We start from the raw sequence: 27,044 nt of genomic DNA, 5'->3' as shown, positions 1-27,044 counted from the left end.
GGTTGTGCAGAGGGTGTCTGGGTTATGTGGGGAGCCGCTGCAATATCTGAGGTGTGGGAAATTGCAGGCCTCCCAACTGCCTCAGTACGTAGTAGACAAGTAATACCCACTGGAATCCAGGGGTGGGCATCATTCAGAAACATACCTGAATCTTTAAAAGCATAGTGACCCTTAAGAAAGGTGAAGAAAGGCAAGATGCAGAGCGTGACTGGCTCACCCTGGTGGGTCAGGACCTGTAAATATGGTGCCCAAGACATAGGAATTGTTGAATGAAGTTAAAACTGCAACCACGCTAAATATTTCACAAAGATAGCACATGTATATCCCATAATAGTGGGAAGGGGACTAGCCATGAAAGAACACGAAAAAATGATGAACCACAGAGGGTCCTGCAGGCGGCGGGGCTGGAAGGTGGTGACTGCGCTCTGCGCCTGAGACCAAACCCACAGAAGTGTGTGCGCAGCTGTTCCGGGGGACAACAGCGGGAATGGTGGGGCGTGGGGATGGAGGGGATGAAGGTCAGGAAGGTGGCAGGGAGCCCGGGCCAGACGCACCCCAGAGCCTACCCCGGAGGCTGGCACAGTCCGGCCCCGGCGTGTCTGTCGGACGAGGCGAAGGGAGGAGTGCGTGAGGAGGGGAGGCGGTGCAGGGCACAGTCGGAAGCGGGGCGCGGGAAGTGATGTGGGGGGCCCCTGGCGCTGGGGGGTGGGAAGACGCCCCACAGCGTCCGCGGGCCGTTGCCCCAAACCCGGGGGGTGCCCAGTCCCCGGCGTGCGTCCGAGCGCCCACTGCAGCGTCCGGGCTCCGGGCAGGGAAGTGGTGGAGGCGGCAGGAGGCGGGACGAGGAGACCCCTCCTCGCCGGGGCGGCTCCCGCGACCACGAGCCGGGCGAGGGGGCCCGCGCCCGGCCCCTCCCACGCTCTCTCCACCCTGAGGAAGAGGAGGAGGGGCCGGTCATTGTTAATTCATTTTATTTAATTTATATTTTTTGCCAAGTCATCGCCGGCGCCGCATCTGCGCGGCGGGGGGGCGGGGGGGGGCGGAGCCACGCCGCAAGTCGCCGCAGGTAAACAGCCCCCTCCCCGCGGCGGGAGCGGGGCCCCGGCCCCAGCAGGGACAGCAGCCGCCGCCCCCGCCGGAGGGACGCGCCAGGCCCGGCCCGGGCTGCAGCCGAGGCGGGGGCGGCGGGGCGCGCGCGGTCCGACCCCTGCCCGCGGGGGCGGCGGCGGAGCGTCCCCCACCCCCGCGCCGGCCCGGCGCCCCCCGCAGCCCCGCTACCCTCCCCTGCCGCCCGGCGCCCCCCATCCGTCCCGGCGTCCCCGCCTGCCCGCTCCGGCGCCCCCCGCCCCGCGGCCCCGCCCCGGCGCCCCCCGCCCCGCGCCCCCGGGCCGCGCCCCCGCCCCCCATGCACCATCTCCTGGAGCAGTCCGCGGACATGGCGACGGCGTTGCTGGCCGGAGAGAAGCTGCGCGAGCTGATCCTGCCCGGCGCGCAGGACGACAAGGCGGGCGCGCTAGCGGCGCTGCTCCTGCAGCTTAAGCTCGAGCTGCCCTTCGACCGCGTGGTCACCATCGGCACCGTGCTCGTCCCCATCCTGCTGGTCACCCTGGTCTTCACCAAGAACTTCGCAGGTGAGGCCGGGGGCGCGTCCGCAGGTGTCGGCGCCGGGCGCTCCCCGCGTCCCCCCGCCGGCATCCCGCCGCGGGCCACCCACTGGGGCCTGGCGGTATTGGCGGCGCCCGGGGGTCTCCCAGCAGGTCCCCAGCCACCACCCCCTCCCCCCGCATCGCTGCCTGTGTCGCCAGTCGCCTGGGGCTGCCTCCGAGACCCCCCTCCTCCGATGTATTGTTTTTACTTTCCATGCGCTCACCGTGAGCCCCGGGTGGACGCGTCCTGGACCTGGTGGGTCTCAGGCGTAAATGAGACCTGGGGTCTGGCAGGAGAGACCAGGAGGGGGAGTGGGCCGGCTCTGAGGGGGGAGGAGTGGCCAGGTGGGGACCGGAGAAGGGTGTCACAGGTGATGGGAACGGCCACTGAAGCCAAAGGCTGTCAGAGCACCTGGCGCAGCGCTGCGGCCGGACTGGCAGTGAGGGTCCCTGAGACCCAGCCGGTTCTGGTCGGCTACAGGGGGAGGCCTTGCTCTGGGCACTGGGAGCCCAGAAGGTTTGCGGGCAGGACGGGTGAGGCCAGGCTGAGCATCCACAGCGGTGCTGGGCAGTGGACCCACCTGGCCAAGCAGGAGGCCCATGCAGGTGGAATAGGGCAGTGACAGGAACCAGCGCTGTGACATGCTGAGGCCTTAAGTCGACAGACATGGGGGCACCAGGAGGACCTCCTAACAAGTGACCCTGGGTGAGCCAGCCTGGGAGGCACTGGGGGCAAGCGGACGGAAGAGTGGCCTCCAGTATCACCCTTCCTGAGGAGCGGGGACAGGGTCGGGCAGGGAGAGGTGGGCGGCTGGAGGCAGAGAATGGCACCCCCCACCCAGATCTGGTTGGCAAGGGGTCCAGGGAGGCCCCTCCGCAGTCCATTGGCCAGACTTGAGGGCCAGAGGTGCCCGTCCATGGCAGAGGGGGTGGGTGTTCCTGTGCACCCCTCGAGGAGGGACAGGTGACTCTGTCCCCTGAGTGACATTGGCAGACATTCTTGCACTGTGCATTGGTTTTTTCACAAAGGGCTCGATTTTTAGGGGTCCCCATGACCTGGGAACCCACCAGACCTGAGTGTGGACATGTCCAGGCCCACGTAATCCTGCTCTGAGACTGGGGACCTCTGCGGTTTCTCTCTTCGGACACCGGTGCCCAGATGCTCTCCCAGGGGCGGGGGTAGCGCACGTGCAGACGCAGGTGTGACCCATCAGTGTCGCTCAGGGCATCTAGGTGTATTGGGTTTCTAAGATGACTGTAACAAGCACAAGCTTGGTGACTCAACTGTCATAGTCTGGAGACCAAAAGTCCAAAATCAGGGTGTGGGCAGGGCCTCTCGCCCAGAGGCTCCAGGGAGGGTCCCTTCTGCCTCTCCAGCTTCCCGGGCCTCCTCACCCCGTCCCCGCATGCCTCTCCCTGGGCGTCTGCTCCAAATCCCCTCTTCTTACAAGGACGCCAGTCATTGGGTTGGGGCCACCCTACTCCAGTGTGACCTTATCTGTTTTGGTTTTTTTAAGATTTGTTTATTTGAGAGAGAGAAAGTGAGTGCGCGTGCAGCGAGGGGGGGTGGGGGAGGGAGAGCATCCCAAGCAGCCCCCCCGCTGAGTGCAGAGCCCAGACACTTCACCAACTGAGCCACCTGGGTGCCCCCAGTGCGACCTTTTCAGGACCACAGCCCAAACAAGGTCATATTCACAGGTACCAGGGGTTGGGACTTGAACATCTTTGGGGGGGACACAATTCTGCCCACTATGGACGTGCACAGTGGGGCAGGCTGAGGACTGCTATCCTCAGGTGACCCCCGCACCCCCCCGGGGACAGGGCCTCCATTCCTATGCTGTCCGGTGAGTCCAGCTCACCCCAAGTGGAGCCTCAACACCGCTCCACGCCCAGCCAGGCTGGGGTCTCCCAAGTTCGTTCTTTGTCCCCGTCCTGGTGGTGCCCTGGGACTTCCTGTGCAGGCCGGCCGTGCCCCCCCCCCCCGTGCTGACCTGCATTTGCACGTGGACATGCCTGTGCCCACTTGGGCCCCTGAGCATGGACAAGGCAGGCCTTCTGAGCGGTGGCAGACAGGCGCTGGACCCTGCTGCCCTGCATCCCAGGCCGTGCAACGCGTCGTGTGGAACATGCCTGTGGAACGTGCTCACCTTCGGCACCTGGGTGTGCCCGAGGAAATCTTGTCCCAGGTCCCCGAACGCAGGGGCCTGGCCCCGTTGCTGAGAGGGGCTGCACCTGCCCTGGTCCCCTCACGGCCTGGGGGGGCTTCAGCAGCCGCTCTCGCTCACCTGAATTGGGGGTCAAGGCAGGACAGTGTCTGTGTCGGCCTGTGAAGTGGGATGTCTCCTGGTGCTTCACACAGAACGTGGACGAGCCCCGGGCCCCTCCCCAGACCCGAGGACAGTAGGGGTGCAGGGGGAACCACGTGTCCACAGGCTGAACTGCCAGGAGAGGCCCTGCTGACACGTGGGGACGGCTCAGGTGGGGCAGGGGTGCAAGAAGGAAGTGAGGTCACAAGCTCTGACCCTCAGAGGGCACTGGAGGCCCCTCCACCCAGATCCCACCCCCCCCCCCCGCCCCCCGTCCCCAGTGCCGTGTCTGCATCCATCCGTAGGCCCCAGCCCTGGGGCACAGGGCCCGCCTGTGTGCCAGAAGGATCCACGCCCCATCCGCAAGGAGCTGGCCTGGAGCCGGGGGCTCGACACTCACCGCCCCCCGACCCTGCCTGGGTCCTCGCTGCTTGGGGATCCCCTGGAGCAGGGGGACACCCGACTCTCTACGCCCTGGTTTGCTTGTCAAGGACACGATGCTGGCCACACGTGCTGGCCACGTCCAGGGTTGGGGTGAGGAGCTGACGAGGCCGCACTGGCTTCCTAGCCTAGAATCCCCCCAGTCTGGAGGGCCGCAGACAGCAGGAAGACCCCCGTGGCTCCTGGCCAGGCTTGCTGTGAGCAGACCCCCCACTGCGCCCTGGACAGAGGGGGCCAGCCTTGCGGGGTCGCCGGGTTCCGCAGATGTCCTTGGGCCACCGCACAGGGGAACTTCCAGCTGCATTTTCTTAAATAGCTGGGCCCCACATCACCTGGGGGCCTCTCTAGCCTGGAGGGGTGCAGGTAACCCCCGAGTGCATGCCCTTTTCGCAAAGGAGAGAGGGCAAGTGCTTGGCCCCAGGAGGACTGCTGAGCGTGGGCTTCAGGGCCTGTGCTGAGTCCGAGGAGGGCCAGGGGAGCTGGCGAGGCTGACTGCTCTCTGGGGAGGGGAGGCTGCACGTCTCAGCGGCCAAGTCTCCCTGACCCTCGTCTGTGGCCTCTGAGGGCCTCGCCCTCCCTCGTGTATGGGGTCCCACCCCCTCGGCCCCCAGCACCTCGGGAGAACGTGTGTTCACACCACTGGGGGAGGCACAGGGGGGCAGGAAAGGGTCTCAGCAGAGGAGGCAGCCAGCCGGCAAGTGGCCAGCCACCACCTGCGTTAGCTTCCGGCTGAGGCTCTAACGAGTGACCACAAACTTAGTGGCTTAAATAACACAAGTTTATGATCTTAGAGCCCTGCAGCTCAGAAATCTGAAATGAGTTTTATGGGACTAACGTCTAGGGGTCAGCAGGGCCTCACTCCTTCTGGAGGCTCTGGGAGACTGTTGTTTGCCTTTTCCAGTTTCTAAAGACCCCACACTCCTTGGCTTGTGGTCTGTCCTCCACCTTCAAGCCTGGCACAGTGGCATCTTCTCTGCTTTCATCCTCACATCCTTGACTCCGACCCTCCCACCTCCCTCTTATAAGGACCCCTACCCGATAATCCAGGGTCATCCTTCCCACCCCCACCCCCACCCCGAGCCCTAACCTAATCCCCCTTGCAGAGTCTGTGTAAAGTTCTGGGTATTAGTACGTGACACCTTTGGGAAGGGTCTGCACCTCCCCGGGGAGGAGGTGGGGGCCATGAGCCAGGTCTGGGGGTAGGATCCCACCAGCCAGAGGAGCAATCTGGGCAGCGCTGTAGGGGGGCCGCTAACCCCCGTCCTGTGTGGTGAGAGGTCTCAAGCTGGCCTGGCAGCAGGGTGGCCAGTCCCTCGGGGCCGTGAACATGGGGGCCTGGTGCCGCACAAGGACAGCCCCATGCCTGCCAGGTGTTGCCCTTTGGAGAAGTGTTCAAATGTAACACCCCAGCAGGTGGACCCCAGCGTGGCTCCAGACGCGTCCCTTTGCTGTTGGTTTGTGCCCGTCGTCATCTGGGAGGGAAAATAAAGTTCAGTGACAGCCTTTTTTCTGCAATTCAGGAGGTCTCCACCGTTCCTAGCGGCAGACACTGCCGTCCTGGTGAGTGCTCCTGCCAGAGTCCAGGTCACTGCCCGTGCCCACCCAGCGTCCAGGACTCCCAGCCTGCCCTGCTCCAGGACAGTGGGTCTGGGAGAGACACCCCATACCCCTCAAGGGCAGGCAGGGCCCACTTTTGTGCCACCAGAACTGCCTCTGGCCAGGTAGGACGGTCGGGCCGTCCACCCTCCTAGAGATGGAGCTCCTGGCAGTGCAGCCGGGGGCTGCTGTGCTGACTGGCCTGTCCTGCTTCCCTGTGGGATTGGGTTTCCCCCACGTGCACACAGACCCTGCGCATACAGAGAGGACCCCCGGTTTGAAGTGCAGGGCAGTCCCTGGGGGGCTGTACCCCCACCCTGTGCCACAGGCAGCAGCTGTATGTGGGGGTCTCCAAGGTGAGCCCCCCCCAGCCACCACGGCGGGTCGCGGGTGACCGGGGCGTTTCTGCTGGGGAACAGCAGTCCCTGGCGTGCCTGGCGCGCCCCCCACCCCGCGCCCCAGCCCGAGTCTCCTCTCTGCCCCCAGAGGAGCCCATTTACTGCTACACGCCGCACAACTTCACTCGCGACCAGGCGCTGTACGCTCGCGGCTACTGCTGGACGGAGCTGCGGGACGCGCTGCCCGGCGTGGACGCCAGCCTGTGGCCGTCGCTGTTTGAGCACAAGCTGCTGCCCTACTCGCTGCTGGCCTTTGCCGCCATCATGTACGTGCCCGCGCTGGGCTGGGAGTTCCTGGCCTCCACCCGCCTCACCTCCGAGCTCAACTTCCTGCTGCAGGAGATCGACAACTGCTACCACCGTGCGGCCGAGGGCCGCGCCCCCAAGATCGAAAAGCAGATCCAGTCCAAGGGGCCCGGCATCACGGAGCGCGAGCGGCGCGAGATCATCGAGAACGCCGAGAAGGAGAAGAGCCCCGAGCAGAACCTGTTCGAGAAGTACCTGGAGCGCCGCGGCCGCAGCAACTTCCTGGCCAAGCTGTACCTGGCGCGGCACCTGCTCATCCTGCTGCTCAGCGTGGCGCCCATCTCCTACCTGTGCACCTACTGCGCCACCCAGAAGCAGAACGAGTTCACGTGCGCGCTGGGCGCGTCCCCGGACGGGCCGGCTGGCGGGGGCCCGGCCGTGCGCGTCAGCTGCAAGCTCCCGGCCGTGCAGCTGCAGCGCATCGTGGCGGGCGTGGACATCGTGCTGCTGTGCGCCATGAACCTCATCATCCTCGTCAACCTCATCCACCTGTTCATCTTCCGCAAGAGCAACTTCATCTTCGACAAGCTGCACAAGGTGGGCATCAAGACGCGCCGGCAGTGGCGCCGCTCGCAGTTCTGCGACATCAACATCCTGGCCATGTTCTGCAACGAGAACCGCGACCACATCAAGTCGCTCAACCGGCTGGACTTCATCACCAACGAGAGCGACCTCATGTACGACAACGTGGTGCGGCAGCTGCTGGCCGCGCTGGCGCAGTCCAACCACGACGCCACGCCCACGGTGCGCGACGCGGGCGTGCAGACCGTGGACCCCAGCGCCAACCCGGCCGAGGCCGACGGCGCCGCCGAGCCGCCCGTCGTCAAGCGGCCGCGCAAGAAGATGAAGTGGATCCCCACCAGCAACCCGCTGCCGCAGCCCTTCAGGGAGCCGCTGGCCATCATGCGCGTGGAGAACAGCAAGGCCGAGAAGCCCAAGCCCGTGCGCCGCAAGACGGCCACCGACACGCTGATCGCGCCGCTGCTGGACGCGGGCGCGCGCGCCGCGCACCACTACAAGGGCGGCGGCGGCGACGCGGGGCCCGCTCCCGACAAGAAGCATGCGCGCCACTTTTCCCTGGACGTGCACCCCTACATCCTGGGCACCAAGAAGGCCAAGCCCGAGGCCGTGCCCGCCGCCGCCCTGCCCGCCTCCCGGAGCCAGGAAGGGGGGTTCCTGTCCCAGGCGGAGGAGTGTGCGCTGGGCTTGGCCTCGGCCGCCACCAAAGGTAGGCGGCTGGGGACCCCCGGCCCCAGGGAAGGACGCGCCCCGCGCCACGGACGGTCCTCTGCAGACCAGGCATCTGGGAACCGTGTGCGGGGGCGAAGCAGCTAGGTGGAAGAAGGGGGTGGGCAGCCGGGGGCCGGCCTTAGGGCAGAACGCAGGCAGGCCGTGGGGGCCCTCCCCGGCACGCAGGAGGAGTGCTAGCAGGAGAGCCCAGGGGGATATTGACGGTAGGTTGTTCAGGCTCTAGAGAAGGTTCTGGAAATGGGCCCTGCTGCTCCTGAGGCAGCGCGAGATTCCGCCCCAGCGCGCCGGAGTGTGCAGGGAGGGTCTCGGGCGGCCCCACGTGGCCAAGGAGGCAGGAGGAGGGAGAATCAAGCCCTGTTGGGGGCCTCGGGGGCCTCCGCCGGAGCAGGGCCCTCGGTGACCAGTCTCTGCCCGGCGGGATCTGAGAGGGGCAGCAGCGGTGGAGGGGCGGGCGGTCCGCAGGCTGTGACCTGCCCGTGCTCTCGGCCGTTTGCAGATGCTCCGCTCCCTGACAAGGAGATCCTGTACCCAGCAGAGCCAGCCCGGGCCACTCTTCCTTCCGGGGGTCCGTTTCACGTCTGCTCGCCCCCAGCAGCCCCCGCCACAGCCCCTCTGTCGCCAGCCACTCTGGGCAAAGCCGACCCGCTCGCCATCCTGAGCCGCAATGCCACGCACCCACTGCTGCACATCAGCACGCTGTATGAAGCCCGGGAAGAGGAGGACGGGGGCCCCCGGGCCCCCCCAGATGTGGGCAGTCTCATCGCCATCCCACCCCCCCAGCAGATCCTCATCGCCACCTTCGACGAGCCGAGGACAGTAGTGAGTACTGTGGAGTTCTGAGGAACAGGGCTGCCCGGGCCATTACACAGCCCTCCGCATGACCAAGGAGTGCCGCGGACTCCAGCCCCACGGGGATGTGGTCTCTGCTTCACCCAGCACTGCCCGCACCTCCTGGCCTCCTGTCCGCATGCCACGGGGCTGAGCACCTGGCCCGCCCGCCCCCCAAGACAGCATCGTTGGGGTGCTGGTTGGGCCAGGGGCTGGCCTTGACCCCAGCGGAGCCCCCAGCCAGGAAGGCCTGCAGCCGCCCCCACCCCCACCCCCCATCCCTGCATCAGGCACTCGGCCGGGAGGTGAAGAGTCTATTTTTTTAGTCGATTTTGCCTTGGGTCCAGGCTGAGGCAGGACAACTTTGGTCCTGAGCCTGGAAGGAAGCCGGGGGTGATCATACCGCCAGGCCCGGCTATGCCCAAGGAGCCGTGCTCAGGGCTCCCTCCTGCAGTGGGAGGTGCCGGGGTCCACCCTCCATCAGATCAACATGCACTTTCTCCTTGTATCCCGACATACCTGTACTTTATTTTACTAGGATTACTGTAACTACTGAGTGTGCGTTATCAGGAGACAGGACGGCGTGTGCGTGGGCGCGTGAGGGAGAGGACGAGGGCACGGCGTGCAAGTGGATGTGTGCGTGAGCGGGCGCGAGCGGGCGAGCAGTGAGCAGAGCGGTGTGGGCACCGGCGTGGACGCACGGGCTGTGAGTGGGCACGGAGCTGAGTTGGTGTGGACGCCGGCATGCAAGGGAAGGAGTCCGACGCAATAACCACGTCCCCCCACCCGAGGACCCACGCTGCTTCCCATGGGCACCCAGGGCCGGCGCTCGGAGGCTCTGTCCCTATTACCTCAGCCACGGCGACACGTGACAGCATTAAGGTAGCACCGAGCAGATCAATAAATATTATTCTGATACCGCCTGAGTCCCGTGTGGTCCGCCCTGCAGGAGGCCTGTGCTCTGACTGGGCTTGCCGCCCTCCACCCACCGTCAGCATGCGGGGACGCTGCCCTCCAGGCCACCCTGGGGGCCCGGCTGCACCCACCGTGAGGCAGGAGCACGCGGTGGTCCCTTGCCGTTGACCTTCCGTGACCTCTGACCGACAGCCATGCTCTCCAGGCCTGGGGGCCAGTTCAGGTGAGCCCTGCCCTCCCTGGGCTCACAGGCTCAGCAGAGGCAAAGGCAGGAGCCCCCAGGAGGCTGTCCCCTCCATCAGATGCTTGGGGACAGGGGCCTGTTGGGTACACTTAGGGGAACAGGGAGAGCCACGAAATCTTCCCGGAAGAGGTCCCCTTGATACGGCCTGGGGGTGCCCCTCATGTTCCAGGGACCCAGGGCAGGGGGCCTTCCTCACTGGGCCCACGACTCAGATGGGATGAGTCTAGTCTTACGGGTACACCATGGAGCCACATGCCCTTCGGTCCATGGTTGGGGACCCCGAGAATCTGAACAGAGGCTCCTCGGAGCCAGGTAGCTGAGGCAGCCAGGCCAGAAACCTGTGGGCCCTAGGGTGGCGGGGGGGGGGGCCGTGGCTGAGACCGGCGTGAGCCCACTTGCTGTGCTGCCCAGAGACCTGCCCCGCCCGGCACCTGGAATCCCCGGGGCAGCTTTGAGCTGGGCAGGCTGACCTTCCCTGGAGCTGGTGCGTCATACAGGGACACAGACAAGGGACCACATCCCTCCATGGCTTTTTTTTTTTTATAGATTTTATTTATTTGACGGAGAGAGAGAGAGCGAGAGCAGGAACACAAGCAGGGGGAGTGGGAGAGGGAGAAGCAGGCTTCCCGCCGAGCAGGGAGCCCGACGCGGGGCTCGATCCCAGGACCCCGGGATCATGACCTGAGCCGAAGGCAGACGCTTAACGACTGAGCCACCCAGGCGCCCCTTCCACGGATTTTAAAATGTGGTTTTATCATCACTCAGGTGTGCTGAGGCCTGCGACCAGGAGACAGCCGCCATCGGGAAGATAGCTTATCACTCACAGCCCCCAGGAGGAAGGGGCACGCTGTGCCCAGGCTGGGGGCCGCTGGGGGAAGCACCAGCAGGCAGAGCGGGAGGGGGACAAGGGCAGGAGCCATTCCTGTGGTTTCCGCAGGAAGGAACGGACAAGGCAGGTAAACAGGCTTAGGACTGGCCTGCGTGAATACCGACCACGGGTTCCCGGGCTCCCCTGGTTGTCGGGCACCTGCCCTGGGTGGTGGGAGCAGGTGAGGGAGGCGCCGAGGGTGGGAGCCCCACAGAGGGGGTGGGGGGCCGGGGCTCTGGGTCGGCTGGTTTGTACATGGGAGTTTGTTGTTTCTAGGAATTAGTCCTGGGAGGGGCCGACCTTCCAGGGTCAACTTGGCCCAATGTCAAAATATCAGAAAATAAAAAGGCATCATTAATACACCCTGTCCCCAGAGAGCACTTGGCCTCACCTGAGCCAGGACACTTCCTGCCCAGCATCCCAGGCTGTGAAGCCCACTGCCCCTTGGGTTGGCACTCACCATTTCCACGTGTCCAGGGAAGGGACCCCACATGCCCACAGGACCAGTTCTGCAGGGTGGGGACAAGCCCCTGGTCCCTCAGCAGCTCCCCCCTACCTTGGTCCCACACCATCAACCGGCTCCATGACCCTGTGAGCAGGGTAGCTGTGCCCACCTGGGCGACTCAAGTCAGCAGCTCTTGCCGTGCCTCCCCAGCCATCCAAGGCCACACTCCCCTGCCCACCCTGCCCATCCACGTGCACAGCTCAGCTGGGCCCTGCCCGGGTCATCCCTGCCCCTGCCCCGGGGACTCTCTCAAAGTGGAGATGGCCCCAGAGCCCTGCAGAGGCGTGCGCTACCCGGGCTGTGCAGCAGGCCGGTCTCGGGCACCCTCCCTCTGCCAGTGAACACCAGTACTGCTGGCTGAGCGATGTTCACACACACACACGTCTACGTACGGCTGGCGCACACCCGCCGAGGAGGCGCCCAGCGCAGCCACCTCTGTGTCTTTGGGGAGACTGCTCTGCCAGGCTATCAGCCACCTGTCCCCGGGGCCAACGCCCGGTAGGACTGCAGAGCAAGTCGCATCCCGCAGAGGCCCGTCCTTCGGAGCACACGCAGTGCCCTCAGCGTGAGCTGAACCCCTGCCCTGGTTTGCTGGGGAAGAGAAGGGCCCAAGTCATCGTCCCATAGAAGCCAAGCTCTCCCTGCAGGTGCCGAGGGCCGCCACCTTACCCCACTAGTGCAGGAGCGCGCCCCATCAGCTCCAGTGTTGGTCTGAAGCCCCCCACCCACCTCTCGTCTCCTCACCCCTTCCTTGTAGCCTGGGCATTGCAGCGGCCGGGGGCAACTGTCCCCGCCTCAGAAAAGAAGAGGCTCCCACACAGGCAAGACCGGAACCCAGGTCTCTTCCTGCCACGCCGGCACAGCATGGGCCTGGCAGCCAGACTCGCTCCAGGCCCCACCGCACACTGCCCGGCACTGTGTGCTCCTGAGAAGGTAGCCAAGGTGGTTGGGATGCAGAAACGACCTGAGCCGGCACAGAGGGACAGAACAGTAACTGGACAGGAGGAGCACGTACCAAGGAGGACAGAGGCCTCCCTGAGGCCAGCCGGGCCCTTCAGGGACCAAGAAGCCGTAGGAGGCAGGTGGCCGGCAAGCCTGGCCCAGAAGCGTCAGCCTGGAGTCTCCTGTATACAGAGCTCAGCGGGCAAACAGCCCAGCCTGGTACCAAGAGTGGCCGGGGGATTATCTCCCACATCAGCTGGACCCCAGGACCACCCCTCCAAAGACACGGGAACCTGTGACCCCTACAAGTCACCAATGCCAGGGCCTCTCTTCCTGGAACCTGAGGGGCGGCCCAGTGCCCAGCTCCGAGTGCTGGTGTGTTGGCCCAGCAGGTCCAGGCCCAGTGGGGGCTGGACTGGACTGTGTCTTCACTCCCAAGTAGCTCCAGACTGAGGGCCAGGCAGCCTGCTCCGGCTACTGAGGCCCCCAGCCAGCCAGTCCTCCCACGGCCCTGGGCTGGACACAAGCTTCCGTGGGGCTGACTGGGGGTCCGCGTGTGGTCAGCAGGCAAGCCGTCCCCACATCCACCAGCTGCAGGGTGCCCAGCCCCAGAACCACCCTGCGAGGAGGGAGGAGGGCCCAGGCTAGGGCAGCAGCCCCCAGGCCCCCTCCCGGGCCCAGGCAGTGGGGGTGGGCGGCCGGGGGCGCTCCACGTGGGGAGAAGGGGGGGTGGCCTCGGGACACCCTGCTGGGAGTCCGCCTCCCACGCCCCACCGCCCACTCGACCAAATAAGGACGACGAGGGGCCAGAGACATGGCGGTTGGGGCCCCTCCGCGGCAGTGGGTCGGTGGCTCCAGGCTCACCGGGGTCCGCCCGTCCTGAGACCGCCCATCAGGCACCGCTCCGGGGCTTGGGGTCCAGGTCTCAGCCTGGTAGGCAGCAGGACCCCTGGGGCCTGCCCTCCCAGGGGACTCCACCCACCAAGTCGAGGGATGGCCCGGTCGCCGGCGCGCGGGAGTCTAGGCAGCCCCAACCCAGGTCGAGCCACGTGGGCTTGCTCCACAACCGAGTTTTTTGCTCCTCCCATCCCACCGTGGGCTGCCCCTTGGGCGACTGACACAAAGTCTCTCCGTGGACATCGTGGGAACATCATCCCTTTTACAGACCGGGAGCTGCGGTCAGAGAATTTAAGAGCGCTCTGCAAGGCCGCCGGGCTCCCCCACAGGCCCGGGGACTCGAACTCACGCGTCCAGAATCTCCTCCTTCCTCCTAGAACCAGAGGCGCCCGTGTCGGAGCGGGGCGGGGCGGGGCGGGGCGGGGCTTTTTCTGCGCGGCCCCCTGGGAAGTGTAGTCCTCGGGCGCTCGCGCACGGCCCCTGGGAAGTGTAGTCCGCGGGCGCTCGCGCGCAGCTCCCTGGGAAGTGTAGTCCGGCGGCGCGGACGGAGCGCGCCGACGGAGCGGACGGGCGGCGCGTGGAACTGCGCTTCCCGGCATGCCGCGCGCCGCCCGCCCCCGGCCCCGGCCCGTCCGGCCGCTCCGCCCCCGGTCCCGGCCCCGGTCCGCCCCGTCCGGTGGGGCGACCAGCCGCATGGAGGCCGGTTGAGGAGCGCCGCCCCGCCTCGGTACGCTGCGCGGCGCGGGCCCCGGCTGACAGGCAGGGGTCGGGGTCGGGTCGGGGTCGGGGGCCACCTCGCTCTGGACCGGGCCCAGGCAGCCCCTAGCGCGGGGTCTGAGGCTGGAAGGGTCAGCCCGGGCCTGTAAGGAGGGCGCGCGGGGCCGGGTCGGCGGCCAGGGCTCGAGGGGAAGGGGGCGGGGGAGAGGGCTTGAGGGCTCGGGTGGGGCGGGCCGGGGCCGCGGGCCTCTCGCGGCGGAGACCCGGGCCCTTCCCGAGTGCCGGTGGCCTCTGCCCTTCAAGCCGAGCGAGTAGGGCTGCCATATGGCAGAGTGGAGCGGAGGTCTCCCCCGGTGTGCGCGCAGCCGAACTTCAGAGGCCTGCAACAGTCTCCACTTTGTTTCCACGAAGCAGCCGCATGGAGGTGTAACTTCTGTGCCACAAAGTACCGCGTATGAGAGTCTGTAACAACCCTCCCCGGAGAGGCAAGGCCGCCTTGGCATCGGCCTCAAAAACAACTGGGAACTCCGCTCACAAGTCCTTGCCACCTTTGGGGATCAGGACAGCTTCGTTAGGAGAATGGGTGGTTTCCAGGTGGAATCCCACTGGCTTTTGGGGTGCCCTGGAGAGGGAGATGTGCGGCCACCAGGCTCACTGCACTCCTGGGCAGGCTCAGCTCTCTCTGGGTCTCTTGCCGCCCCTTTGGCTCCTGCTCACCCCCTTGCAGCATGACTGGAAGGGACCCTTGACCCTGGGACCACTGGTCAGTCTTGCAGAATGGCCATGATGCTATGGTGTCTGAGCCTGCCCGGAGAGAGCCTGGTAGGGTGAGGAGCCAGACCCCTACACAGCGCCCTGCAGTGCTGGTCAGTGTGGGGGCCCGGCAATGGGCCCCATGTCCGGGCTCCAGGAGGGTCAGTCAGGTGAGCTGGAAAAGGAGCCATTCAGGCCTCCAGCCCAGATACAAGTGGGCGTATGTCCTCTATCCCAATCCCAAACCCAAACTTTGCCACGCCTCCATAAAGCAGGTGCTGCCAGACTCAGGGGGGTCTCAAGTGGCCAAGGGTGCCCAGGCTTAAGAAGTGGGGGCATTGAGGAGGTCAGGGCTTTGGCAACATCCTGCCATCTCCCGGCTGGACAGTTATTTCTACAGCCCACCGGTCTGTCCAGATTGGGACCTCTGACTTTCTGAGCAAGCCTGGTGGGTTGGTTGGGAGATGCAGGCTTTTCTGGGAACTCCATTTGGTGCTGGTCGGGTCTTGGCCGCACTGAGAAGCCAGTCTGGGATCTGGGAGGCAGTTTGTGGCTTTCCAGTTTTTAGAGGGGCGAGGGGGGCAGAGGTGGGTGTCTCAGCCTGCTCTGCAGCCATAATGAACAGCAGAGATGGGGCTTAAATAGCAGACTGTTTTTTCACAACTCTGGAGACTGGAAATCCGAGATCAAGGGTGGTTGCTGATGAGGGCTTTTTCTTCCTGGCTTGCCGATGGCTGTCTTCCCACTGTGTTCTCACACAGCCAGAGCTCTGGTGTCTCTTCTCATAAGGGCCCTAATACCATCATGGGGCCCCACCCTCATGACTTCACGTAACCTTAGTCCCGAAGGCCCCACCTCCAAACACCATCATCCTGGGGATTAGGGCTTCAGTATATGAATTTTGGGGGACGCAGTTCAGTGCATAGCAATGGGACCCTCCCCTGCCTGGGCTGGGCAAGCAGGAACCTGGGTCTGCCACTCCCACTGAACTGTCTGATGTCCTCTGCTTCTGTCCTGAAACGGACACCCAGCAAAACATTTTCAGATGCTAATAACGTCATCCAATGCAGAACAGTTTAACGTGTTACTCTGATTTGTATCTCAGGGCTGTACACCCCAGGTGGGTCCCTAGTGTAAGTGGGGCTTTTCCTGTCCTTTGAGCAGGCGCTTTTCCTGGAGTACTGGGCAGGGTGGGTCCTCCTGGGGCTGTTGGGAATTCCCACCACTTTGGAGTTTGTTTTCCTGAAAGCTTGCGGTGATTCTCCTGCTGTCCTCTATGTGCAGCATTATGATTCCCAGAGCCAGATCATGGTGTGTCCCTCTACAGATAAGGAGATGGCCAAGGAAGACTCGTGTTCCATTGTCCCCTGAAACCAGACTGCTGGTTCTTTTGTGCCCCATGGGGTTTGCTCCTGCCCACACAGGAGGAAGCCCACAGAGGTCTATAGGTTATAAGCTGAAGTGAAATCTCCGTGTGGCACACGTCTTTAGCTGGGAGAGGGCCTACTGTGTGCAGACGGATGGGACGTCTGGGTGACGGCTCTAACCACCCCGATCCTAGAGGAGGAGCTAAGAGTCCCAGCAGGTTGGAGGGTCCTGCCCGGGGCCATGCAGCACCAGGTGGCTGGTCTGAGATCTGGCCAAACCCAGGCCATCCCCTGCAGCACAGTTGAGCCATCTGCCCACGGGTCATCCCGGTGGACAGCCCTGCTTGGCAGTGACAGCTGGTCGGAGGGAGTGGGTAGCCTCTGCATCTGGCAGAAGGCTCTTCCCGCTTTGTGCCAGGTTCCAGAGACCCCCAGCACTGGTGGCTGGACCGTGGCCCAGTAGCAGGGCTACACACTGGGGTATGGATTTAGGAAGGGGCACATTTGTCTCCCCTCGAGGGTGTCAGCCAGGGCTCTGCTTGTCACTGCAGCATGCAGTGGTGTGAGGAACTGCTGGGACCTGTAGATCCAGAGAGTGTGTGGCAGGAAACCAGGAGGGATGTGGACGCTCCCTGGCAGCCACTAGTGGGTGCAGAGAGGTGGGGCCTGGGCTCGGAGGTCTGTGGGGCCTTTGCTTCCCACCTGGCAGCTGGGAAAGGCTCAGGCCCCAGCCATAAATATTTGAAATTTACAACCCACTGAAGTGACATTCTACAAGGGTATTGCCAGGGGACCCCAGCTCTGAGTTTGAGAGAAACCAGGGTATTGGAAAGTGTGGAGGCGGCAGCATCAGAGAAAGAGGCTTCTCAGAATCACGGACTCGGGCTGAAGGGGTGGCCCTCAGTGGCCCTCCTGCTTGACTAGACCAGGCACGCATCCCTGGGGAGCAGCTGCAGGGAGTGGGACAGAGAGCTCCAGGGGACCCGGGTCCTGGCACTTAACAGGCTCAAGGCTGGGCTTTAGGCCTGACAGGCTCGTCTGCCACCCACATACCCCCAGCCCACAGGAGGCAGGACCCAGAAGGGCACACCCAGAAAGGTGCCCCCCTCCTCCCCCCCCCCCCCCCGCCTGTGCACGGTGGGGCCGGTCTGGCCACACTGCCCCAGGGTGGGTGAGGGCCACCACGCCCCAGACCTGCCACCACCACACCCGTGGGAGGGAAGGCTGTGGCGACAACGTGGTGACCTCCCATTTGCTGTTGTTAGTAGGAGCTTCCCTGCCAGAGCACAGGATGTTTTCTTAAGAAGTTTTTCTGGTACTTTGGCAGCCTTGTGCTGCTTGGAAGTAAGAACTGTTTGCTTTTTTGTGTAAAGCTGGGCTAAGGACCGGCATCTCCAGCTGCCCCCCTGGGCCAGCTCAGGAGCCTGAGGAGGGGCAGGCCCAGCTCCCCTGACCGTTCAGCCCCACCCTCTGGCTTCAGGCACCGCTTCCTGTTTGTACTTAGTTGGCATCTTGCATTGGTGGAGTGCTTTAATCTGTAAAGCGGGAAGACGGGGCTTTGGGGATCCTGGACAGGAGGTATTCTGGGAGGAGCGCTTAGAAGTCCGGGCCCTCTTTCCCCTCCCCAGCCACCCTTCTCTGCTGGCCAGCCTCCCATCAGGACCTAGCTGCTTCCTTTGGCCCTAAGCCAGTTCCTCTTTCTGACCCTTACTGTGACTGTATTTCTTTCAGAAACCTGGCCATCCTCAGGATGGGCTGCCCATCCCACCCCGGTCAGCTCCAAGGCCTGTCCGAGTGTCCCTGGACACCAGATGAGGCATTTGGTTAAACTGGAAGGGAGCCCCACCCCATCTCTGAGCTGCCTGCGCAGGGGATGGGTCCCTCCTGCTGCTGAGGAGGAAACGGGCTTGGGGGGGGAGCTGGGATCGCGGTGCTCAGAGGGGAAAGGAACCTGACGCAGTGTCTTACTTCACCACGTGCCCTTCCTTCCTTACTGTGGAACGTTGAGAAGGGCAGTGCGAGGGTGACACTGAAGTGAGGCCTGCGAGCATTGCTCCCCACCGCGCCACTCCCCGTCATTCCATCCCCTGGTGCCCATGGACAGAGGTAGACTCCAGAACCAAACACGATACCACACCACAGCTTCAGACCAGTTGGAGTGACAGCCTGCAGTCACGCGTCAGACTTCTCCAGGGGCTCCTCATTTCAAGCTGCTCTCCCACGCTGTGCCGGCCACCCTGCTCTCAGACTCGGGGCTGAGTTTCCCTGTGGCATCTTGGGGAAGCATGGGTGAAGTCTGCATTGTCAGTGCTGCCGGCCCTTCCGGTGTCCAGAATCCCACGGCCTGACAGAGGTCTCGGGCCCCTGATTCCCCTTGGCCCTGGAGGTCTGAATGGTCCGTTGTCTTTGGCAGTTGTCTGTCCCTGGTGACACAGAGGACCCCCAGTTCACCAGCTGGGGCAAAGCCAGGCGTCCCCAGCCCTGTTCTTAGCCCCGTGGTGCAGGGTTTACAGGTCCCACACCTACTGTGCCCGGTCACAGGGACCCTGGACCTCCATAGCTGGTGATGGACAGGTGACGATCTGTCTGGGAGTGCAGAGCCTGTCATCCCGCCCACGGATCTTTCAAAACAGACTGAGCCCTGGGCACGGCCCTGGGGTTCCAGGTGCGAACATGGTTCCTCTGTCTCCTCAGGCTTCACTCATCGGTGCCAGGAGCCGCTACCCAGCCATGGAGGGGGAGGAGGAGCAGGGCCAGCCACCTCAGGAGGTCAGAGGCCTGGGCCAGATGCTGGGGTGTGGGGGGCCTGCTTCCTGTACGACCTCGGGCTCAGGGTCCAGCTAGCTGGTCAGCAGAGTGTGGGGCCCCCCTCCGTGTGGCCACCTGGGATCACTCTGGCTGCTTCTATAGGAGAGCTTTGTGTGGTTTTCCTGCCCAGAGGGTCAGCCAGGGGGGACCTTGGGGCAGGGAGCCCTGGGGGTGGGCTGCACACAAGGCGATGATCACAGACAGGCTTTGATTGCTGGGGAGCATGCGGAGTTGGTGGAGCAGTGGCCCGAGTCCTCAGTGGGCCCCACCGGGGGCAAGTGGGTGCCCTGAGCCCAGGCGGGCCCCAGGGAGGGTGGGCATCCCCACTCAAACGTTCCCTTCCCTCTGCAGGCCGGCATCGAACCTGTTGTGGCAGTGGGGGCCTCAGAGGTGGTGCCCAGGGTGCTTTCTGGAGAATCCCAGAACCTGTGTGCGTGCTGAGATCGTTCAGGGCTGGGGGGGCAGGGGCAGCTCCCTGGCCGAAGGGGCTCGGACTGGGTGGTCTGAGTCTGACGACCAGTGGCCCGGGCCAGCCCCAGTTGTTGGGGAGGAGGCCCTGGAGCACAAGAGGGTTGGGGGAGCTCCATCAGGAGCCCCTTCCCTGGGGTGGGGGTCTGAGTGCTTCAGGGATGCCATGGGGGCCGTGGCGGCTGGGGGCTCCCCCTCGTGGAGGATGCAGAGCTTCCCGAGGCCCAGGACCCCTTCCATAGGGAGGGTCTCGTCAGACGGTGCCGTGCCCAGCTGCACACCGTAGTGAGCAGGGACGGGCACGTCGCAGCTGGGAGGGACCCCCGTGGGCGGTGCTGCTCGGGCGCGCATGCCCCTGTGCGCATCTGGGCCCCGGGTGTGGCTCAGCCCTGAGGACCGGAAGCCCAGGCCACCGGTGTGCATGGCACCCCAGCTGAGCCGCTGTCCTTGCAGCCGACGCGGACGCGCTGACCCTGCTCCTGGAGATGAAGCTGAGGAGGAGGCGAGAGCGGCCCAGCCTGCCGCGCACGGTGACCGAGCTGGTGGCTGAGGACGGGAGCCGGGTGTACGTGGTGGGCACCGCTCACTTCAGTGACGACAGCAAGAAGGACGTGGTGAAGGTGAGGCCCATCACGCGGGGCTGGCCTCAGGCTGAGCGGCCCCGTCGCCTGAGCTGCCGCCTCCTGCGTGACTCCAGTGCCCTCAGCAAAGGGGTTTCTGAGGCCACAGAGCCCTCGTGGCCTCGTGCGCTTTCTGTTGTGTCGCTGTCGCCACGGCAGCTGAGGCGGCCCCTGGGGACGCCGCTCGTCGGGGTCGGCGCTGGGGCGCCCGCCCCTGGGGACACCACTCGTCGGGGTCAGCGCGGGGGCGGGGCGCCGGGGACGCCGCTCGTCGGGGTCGGCGCTGGGGGCGGGGCGCCGGCCTGAGCCGGCTGGTCCGTTGCAGACCATCCGGGAGGTGCAGCCCGACGTGGTGGTGGTGGAGCTGTGCCAGTACCGTGTGTCCATGCTGAAGATGGACGAGAGCACGCTGCTGCAGGAGGCCAAGGAGCTGAGCCTGGAGAAGCTGCAGCAAGCCGTGAGGCAGGTGCGGTGTCGGGCGGGCGCGGGCTGAGCCCCCTCCCCAGGCGGCCACGCCCCCTGCTCTGCCCACCTGTGAGCACGCGGCCTTCCAGGCGGTGCGGAGGCCCCGGGCGGGAGAGGGGCATGCCTTTATTGGGTTTCAGACAAGGGAGGTAAGGTGGGTGGGCTTCAGCCCCCAGGGAGGACGTGGACAGGGACCCAAGGAGCTCGGCAAAGGGCAGAGGGGTGGTCTCAGAGTCCCCGCCAGCCCAGCACGACATGTGCCCCTCAGGGGGACGTGGGCAGAGGAGTGGGGTCTGGGCTGGAGGGGCAGGAGGGGAGGGGCATCCGCTGGGACGTGGCGGCCCGTCCACGGCCCTTGCTCAGTCCCGGAACGCAGGCGGGGCCTCCCCTCGCGTTTGAGGAAGGCTGTGCTCAGCGTCCACGTGGCCGCTGACCGGCGGCTCCCTCCCCTGCAGAACGGGGTCATGTCCGGACTCATGCAGATGTTGCTGCTGAAGGTGTCGGCCCACATCACCGAGCAGCTGGGCATGGCTCCTGGCGGCGAGTTCAGGGAGGCTTTCAAGGAGGTGGGTCTGGGTTCAGCCGGGAAGGGGGCTCAGCGCCTGGGCAGCTGCCCGGGGCTCGGGCTTCCCCAGCCAACACCCAGCCTCTGCCCCAGGCCAGCAAGGTGCCTTTCTGCAAGTTCCACCTGGGCGACCGGCCCATCCCCGTCACCTTCAAGAGGGCCATCGCGGCGCTGTCCTTCTGGCAGAAGGTGAAGCTGGCCTGGGGCCTGTGCTTCCTGTCAGACCCCATCAGGTAGGGCCCCTCAGCCTCCCGCGGGCAGCCCCACCCAGGAAGAGTGGCCTGGGGCTCACCGTGCAGCACGGCCCCCTTGTTCTTGGGCTAAGCCTCCTCAAACAAGGCCTTCCCGCCCCTTCCTTCCGCCGTGAGCCCAAACACAAAGGGTGCGGAGGTCCCTGCCCTGGGTCAACAGCACCAGCCTCCTGCTGGCCGCCCCGTCCCCACGAGGCTGGCAGCGTGCCCTCTGCCCCCAGCAAGGATGACGTGGAGCGCTGCAAGCAGAAGGACCTGCTGGAGCAGATGATGGCGGAGATGATCGGCGAGTTTCCCGACCTGCACCGCACCATCGTCTCAGAGCGTGACATCTACCTGACCTACATGCTGAGGCAGGCCGCCCGGCGCCTCGAGCTGCCACGCTCCTCCGACGGTGACCGCGACGGCCGGCCCGGGCGGGGGTCCTCCGGGCACCAGCACCACCAGGCCACTGCTGACGCGTCGCTTCCCCCACAGCTGAGCCCAGGAAGTGCGTCCCCTCCGTCGTGGTGGGTGTCGTGGGCATGGGTCACGTCCCGGGCATCGAGAAGAACTGGACCACGGACCTCAACATCCAGGAGATCATGACGTGAGTACCGCCCACCCGCCCATGCCGCGCCGTCCCCCAGCACAGAGCGGGGCCTGGGGAGGGGGCGGCAGCCATGCTGGGGCTGGGGGGCGCATGTGTCCCCCCCCATCCGAGCCAGGCCCAGCCCTCCCTCCCTTCCCCAGCGTCCCCCCGCCGTCCATCTCCGGCAGAGTGTCCCGGCTGGCAGTGAAGGCCGCCTTCTTGGGCCTGCTGGGCTACGGCCTCTACTGGATGGGACGTCGCGCCACCAGCCTGGTCCTGTCGCTGCCTGTCACTCAGTACTGTCTGCAGAGGGCGTCCACGGCCCGGCCGCACAAATAGGAAGGACGAACTTGGCGGCGCGGCGGCTGCTGAGTCGCAGCAGCTGAGAGGCACTGGGGCGGGCCCCCCACCCCCACCCCCACCCCGAGGAGCTCTGGGCGCCACCCCCCGTGGGGGTCCAGGCCCAGCCACGCCTGCCCTCCCCCAACCCGCCCAAATAAAGAATTATTTAACTGCTCTGAGCTCAGGCTTCCCAGCAGCCCCGCCCCCACCCCCATCCCCAGCCCTGCAGGGACCACTCCTGGGGTTCACGGGGTTCACGGGCATCAGGACGAGCTGGTGGGGGAGGGGCCGAGGTGGGCACGGCCAGCCCTCCCCTACCTCACTGTGCCTTGTCTTGCGCTGGCGGCGGGCCCCGGCCGGGAGCGACTCACGGTGGGTTCTGGGCCGTGGGGTTCCCGCCGGCGCGTTGGGGAGGGGCCGGAGCGGCCCTCGTGCGGCTCCTGGGAGCCCGCCTCCCGACAGGGCAGCTGGGCCGAGCTTGGTAGCCGCTCTGCTTGCAGAAGTGGTGCGGTTTTGGCTTTTAAAAATGTCTGAATTTTTTTTACTCAGGTAACTTTAACTTAAAACAAACTGAAGCCAGTGTCAGGAAATACTAGCCTTAAATCTGATTGGGACAAAGAGGATGTGTTGGTGGTGGGGGGTGGGGGGCACTCAGCCCTGAGCCGGCGAGCCTGGGGGAAGGGTTGGCTTTAGCAGCGGGCCTGGCCGGCCTCTGGACGCTGTCCCCCCCAGCTGCCCCCTCGGGCAGCCCCTGGCTGCGGGGCGTCCGGGGCTGCGGCCCCCCCGGGCCTGAGCCTCCCCCCGGCCAAGGAGGATCGCACCTGCTCCCTGTGCTGCGCCCTCAGCAGACAGAGGGCGCGTGTCCGCCAGGGCCCCCCAGTTGGTACACATGCCGGCGGGTGCCGGCCACCATCCCGTGGCCCCACTCGGGGTGTCCACCCCGGTGTCGCCCATGTGTGTCGTTGCCGCTCCTGGTCATGTGTCTGTGACGCGGAGTCTGTACGCGCCCCCTGGGCCCGGGGTCCTGCCCAATTGTGCTTGTGCTGACTCGGTGTCTGACGAAACCAGGTGAAACCCACGGCCGTGAACTGGACTGGGCCGTGATCTTCCTGTCACAGAGGCGCGTGTACGCATTCCTTAGGAACTGAAATAAAGTCTAATTTTGGAAGCTCCTGTTTTGTGAAATGTGTGGAAGTGGGACTCAAGGGCTCGGGCAGGAGGTGCCCGCCGGGCCCAGCGAGGACACCCGCCAAGGGGAAGTGTGCTCAGAGGAGCGCCCCGGCCCTCACCTCCCTGTCCACACCCTCAGGCTCCCCGCCCGGCCCCTGGGCAGGGAGGAGGCGGGGTGAGCCCAGTGCCCGCACAAAAGGTGCTGGGGACCAGGGGCTCGGCTCTGCCCAGAAAGACAAGAGTGAGCACCCGGGGGGGCGTGAAGGGAGGCTGGCAGGGCCTTGGGCTGGGCTCTCCACCCACCATGTCTGCACCCTCAGGAAGCATGGCTGCCTGCCCTGTGCTGGGTCTTGCCGCTCTCCTCTTCCTCTCTGCGCCCCAGGCCAGCTCCATGGTGCAGTATCGACAGCTGGTAAGAGCGGCCGTCAGGCCAACGGGTCTCACTAGCCTGCGATGAGCTGGGGACTCCCAGAGCTACTGAGCCTGACTCTCACCCGGGTCCTCTCTCCACAGGTGCCGGTGGTGCTTCTGGAACCCCAAGGTCTGGCTGGGTGGGGGGGGCAGAGGGAGGGGCCTGCCAGGTGGGCCTAAGCCGGACAGCCTCCCACCTGTCACCCATAGGTCCCCACCCAGCAGGTCTCACCCCCCATGAGGACCTGGCCGGGTCCCTGCCCAGAACAGCCTGGGGGGGAGGGCAGGCAAGGACCAGGCCCCACTGTATTCTCTCCTAACGCCGGCTGCACTTGGGGTAGCCCTCAGACCACTGCCAGGCCAGGAGGAGGAAGGTAGGGAAGCCAAGACTGACCTTCCAAGGGCAGCAGGTGAGGGCGTGAGGTGGTGTCCAGGGGCCTCGGGAAGAATCGAGGGTCTGGCCGAGGGCTGGGGGACCAGCAAATTGGCAGAGCCCAAGGCACAGCCATTTCCGAAGAGGCCAGAGACAGGTATGGCCCAAGGTGAGGGGACTGTGGCCGCCCACCCACCAGGACCAAGGTCGTAAATCATCCACCAGATTGTCACAGGGCGTCTGCAGGAGGAGGGTTCTGGTTCCGGTCACCAAGAGGGCATGGCCCCTCTCCAGGCCCTGAGCCTTCCTGGCCGTATCCCCCACAGGGAGGGACTGCTCTCATATCTGGGTGGAGAGCCCCAGGGCCCGCAGTGGTGTGTACACCATCCAGCCAGAGGGAGCCAGCGCCCCCTTCAAGGTGAGCAGCCCGCAGCGAGCGTCCGGGGGTAGTGTGTGTGTCACTTGGACAAAAAACAAGGGATGGCACTGTCCACCTAGCAGGAGAAGGGCCAGCCAGGCCAGGCGCTGCTGGTGGAGTCCGTCCTCAGACACACCTGGGCACAGAGGTGTTCACGGACGTTGTGTTACAGTCAGGAAAGGCTGGGAGAAACCTAGGCTCCCACCTCGAAGGGTATGAACAAAGAAAGAGCCCAGGAGACAACATTAAGTGAAAAAACAAAGCAGGGTGCAGAATGACATCAAACTGAGCAGCCCTCCTGGGGGCCTGTGACCTCACTGCCAAGTTTGACCCTTTTTCTGAGAAAGTGAATTTAATGTGATGCAAGTTTATATGACACTGACAAGTAGAAAAACAAAGTTTCAGTTTTCAAATGCAAAGTGTTCAAGGGAGGATGGGCAGGAGAGGGGCAGGCCTGCTTGCATCCAGCCTGGCCCTCTCGGGCCGCCACGGGCTGGCCCATTCCCCAGGTTCTCTGTGACATGCGCACGGACGGTGGCTGGACGGTGATTCAGAGCCGAGACCGGGGCCGGCGGAGGCCCCTGGACTTTGAGAGGTGCTGGCAGGAGTACAAACGAGGCTTCGGAGACCTAAGAGGTAGGACTGTGCTGCCCGTGGGGCACAGGGGTGTAGCCAGCACCCCAAGGCCCTGACCCCCACCGGGGACATAGGAGAGAGATGGCGGGAGGAGGCTAGGGGGGGCCCGTCACACAGTAGCCTCTGCCCGGGTGCCCCACTCCTGCAGGTGACCACTGGCTGGGGCTGGAGCACATCTCTGGCCTGACCTCCCAGCCGGGCCTGCGCTCAGAGCTGGTGGTGGATCTCCTGGACACGGACAACCACACACTTCAGGCCCACTATGATAACTTCCACGTGGACAAGGAGGACCAGTTTTACCAGCTGACCCTCGGCCTGTACTCGGGGAACGCAGGTGAGTGCTGGGGAGGTAAGGAACCCCTGTGCCTGCCCCCAAGCGTCCTGCTTTGCCCCTGGGCTCTCCAGGCTGCAGGAGGGGGGACTCTTGCAGCAGGCCAGGGTAGGTGGGGGAGGTTGGGTCCCTGGAGCCCCCTACTTTCCGGCCCACATCTGCCAGCCTCTGTGCTCTGGGGAAGACTGTCCCTCCCCATCTGGGGTCCCAGATGGCAAGGCCGCGAGCGGGGGCCTGAGGGGCAGCTAGCCCGCCGCCCACGCCACCACACCGGCGCAGGGGACGCGTTCCGGGGCATGGGCCAGACGGACAACCAGGAGGGCTGTGGCTTCAGCACGCTGGACCGCGACCATGACCACTGCACGCCTTGTACGGATCGCGCCCGGACCTTCACCAGCTGCAGCCACGATCGCTCGGGAGCCGGATGGTGGTACAGCGCCTGCGGCCACGCGGACCTCAATGGGCCATGGCCGGAGCACGCGGGGGCCGCCTCCGGCATGCGCTGGGCCGCGGGCGACCACCAGCCCGCCCTGCGCGCCAGCGTGCTGCGCGTGCGCACCACTGCTTCCCGCAAGGCCTAGGCCCCCGCCCGTCCGTGGCCGAGCCTCATTAAATGTTCAAGCCCGGCTGTCCGCTGTGTCTTCCTTGGTGCCAGGACGGGGGAGGGGTCGAGCTCAGCTCTGACCCAGCCTGGCTGCTCGGACCCGGCGCACCCGGGAGGCCTGTCCATCCAGGAGGCTGTGCAGCCCAACGTTTAGGCCAGAAGCAAGGTCACCAGGTCTGGGAAAGCACTACCCCTTGGTGCTGACCTCCTGGAACCCTTGGCACCCACCAGAGCCCCCACTGGCTGTGACCTCTGTGAGGGCAGCCAGCAGGACACAGGGCCTGGTACTCTTGAGCCTTCAAGAACCCAATCCCACCAGATTCCAAGGTGTGGGTAAGAGAGTGGGGTGAGGGAGCAAGGAGAGGGGTCAGAAGGGCCTGGGACCTGGGGGAGGGGGGAGCGGTGACAGTAGGCTCAGGCCGGGCCCCCTAGGCAGTTAGGAAGGAGGCTGGCAATAGGGGATTCTGATAGCAGGCCAAGTGGACAGGGCCCCAGGTGAGGCTCTGGTGGAAGGGAAAGGCAGGCTGCAGGAGGAGACGCTGGGGCTCCGAGCACCTGCAGGGACCTAACCACATTGTCCCCCACACAGAAGGTAGTGTCCTTGTCCCTCTCAGGGATGACGACCCTGAGCTGGAGAGGTTGAGGGGCTCCCCAGTGTCACAGCTGGCAGGGGCACAGATGGTTCTCATGAAGTCTGGGAAGCCCACATTGTGGCCCCAGGAGAAGGTTCCAGAAGAGGCTGCTGGAACTTAAGTGTAGAATCCATCCAGGAGGGAGCTTGTGTGCTTGTCTGGGGTCTCCCGCACAGCTCCTGGTCTTGGGCTTTAGTATGGGGCCAGGTGGGGGAGGGGGTTAGGAAGCCCTTCCAAGGACCTACTCCATGCAGGCATCACGGGGGTCTTTTCCAGGCTCCTCTGAGCTGAACATCGGAGTTACTTATCTGCAACAGTCACCCCCGACTTCTCTGGGGCAGACGCTTCAAGGCCAGGCTTGGCTCTCCCTAACCTCCTGGACAATCTATGGGGAGTTTC

The 27,044-nt window shown here is 65.1% G+C and overlaps 3 protein-coding genes across 10 annotated transcripts; all 3 read left to right on the top strand.

The window, feature by feature from the left end:
* The first annotated feature begins 1,032 nt into the window (after positions 1–1,032).
* PANX2 (pannexin 2) lies at positions 1,033–10,843 on the top strand. 7 transcript variants are annotated; one of them, XM_064590441.1, is made up of 6 exons: positions 1,033–1,631; positions 5,807–5,953; positions 6,476–7,921; positions 8,441–8,763; positions 9,722–9,910; positions 10,697–10,843. In XM_064590441.1, exons 1-5 carry the CDS (start codon positions 1,406–1,408, stop codon positions 9,821–9,823), a joined length of 2,244 nt encoding a protein of 747 aa, XP_064446511.1. In that variant the 5' UTR covers positions 1,033–1,405; the 3' UTR covers positions 9,824–9,910; positions 10,697–10,843. The 7 variants fall into 7 exon arrangements, with proteins under 7 accessions (XP_064446511.1, XP_064446513.1, XP_064446512.1 ...); XM_064590445.1 differs by having other exon boundaries at positions 1,037–1,631; positions 5,804–5,953; XM_064590443.1 differs by lacking the exons at positions 9,722–9,910; positions 10,697–10,843 and adding an exon at positions 9,311–9,691 and having other exon boundaries at positions 1,034–1,631; positions 5,804–5,953.
* Positions 10,844–13,759: 2,916 nt separating this feature from the next.
* Positions 13,760–22,249, top strand: TRABD (TraB domain containing). Of its 2 annotated transcripts, none has more exons than XM_045872309.3 (10): positions 13,760–13,870; positions 18,675–18,749; positions 19,140–19,218; positions 19,710–19,876; positions 20,202–20,342; positions 20,797–20,907; positions 21,000–21,139; positions 21,379–21,551; positions 21,635–21,746; positions 21,917–22,249. In XM_045872309.3, the coding sequence occupies exons 2-10, from the start codon at positions 18,711–18,713 to the stop codon at positions 22,065–22,067; spliced, it is 1,113 nt and encodes a 370-aa protein (XP_045728265.1). In that variant the 5' UTR covers positions 13,760–13,870; positions 18,675–18,710; the 3' UTR covers positions 22,068–22,249. The 2 variants fall into 2 exon arrangements, with proteins under 2 accessions (XP_045728265.1, XP_045728263.1); XM_045872307.3 differs by having other exon boundaries at positions 21,890–22,249.
* Positions 22,250–22,525: 276 nt separating this feature from the next.
* Positions 22,526–26,039, top strand: LOC123843126 (uncharacterized). The gene is made up of 6 exons (XM_054506687.2): positions 22,526–23,196; positions 23,561–23,652; positions 23,754–23,781; positions 24,351–24,442; positions 24,952–25,078; positions 25,227–26,039. Exons 2-6 carry the CDS (start codon positions 23,566–23,568, stop codon positions 25,988–25,990), a joined length of 1,098 nt encoding a protein of 365 aa, XP_054362662.1. The 5' UTR covers positions 22,526–23,196; positions 23,561–23,565; the 3' UTR covers positions 25,991–26,039.
* Positions 26,040–27,044: the final 1,005 nt, after the last annotated feature.

Source organism: Mirounga angustirostris, unplaced genomic scaffold (genome assembly GCF_029215605.1).
Source record: "Mirounga angustirostris isolate CCGP_5_RB_7025 unplaced genomic scaffold, mMirAng1.0.hap1 SCAF_5, whole genome shotgun sequence".
NCBI lineage: Eukaryota > Metazoa > Chordata > Mammalia > Carnivora > Phocidae > Mirounga > Mirounga angustirostris.
Note: the sequence above shows the minus strand (reverse complement) of the source record. Positions and strands in the feature narration are given on the sequence as shown.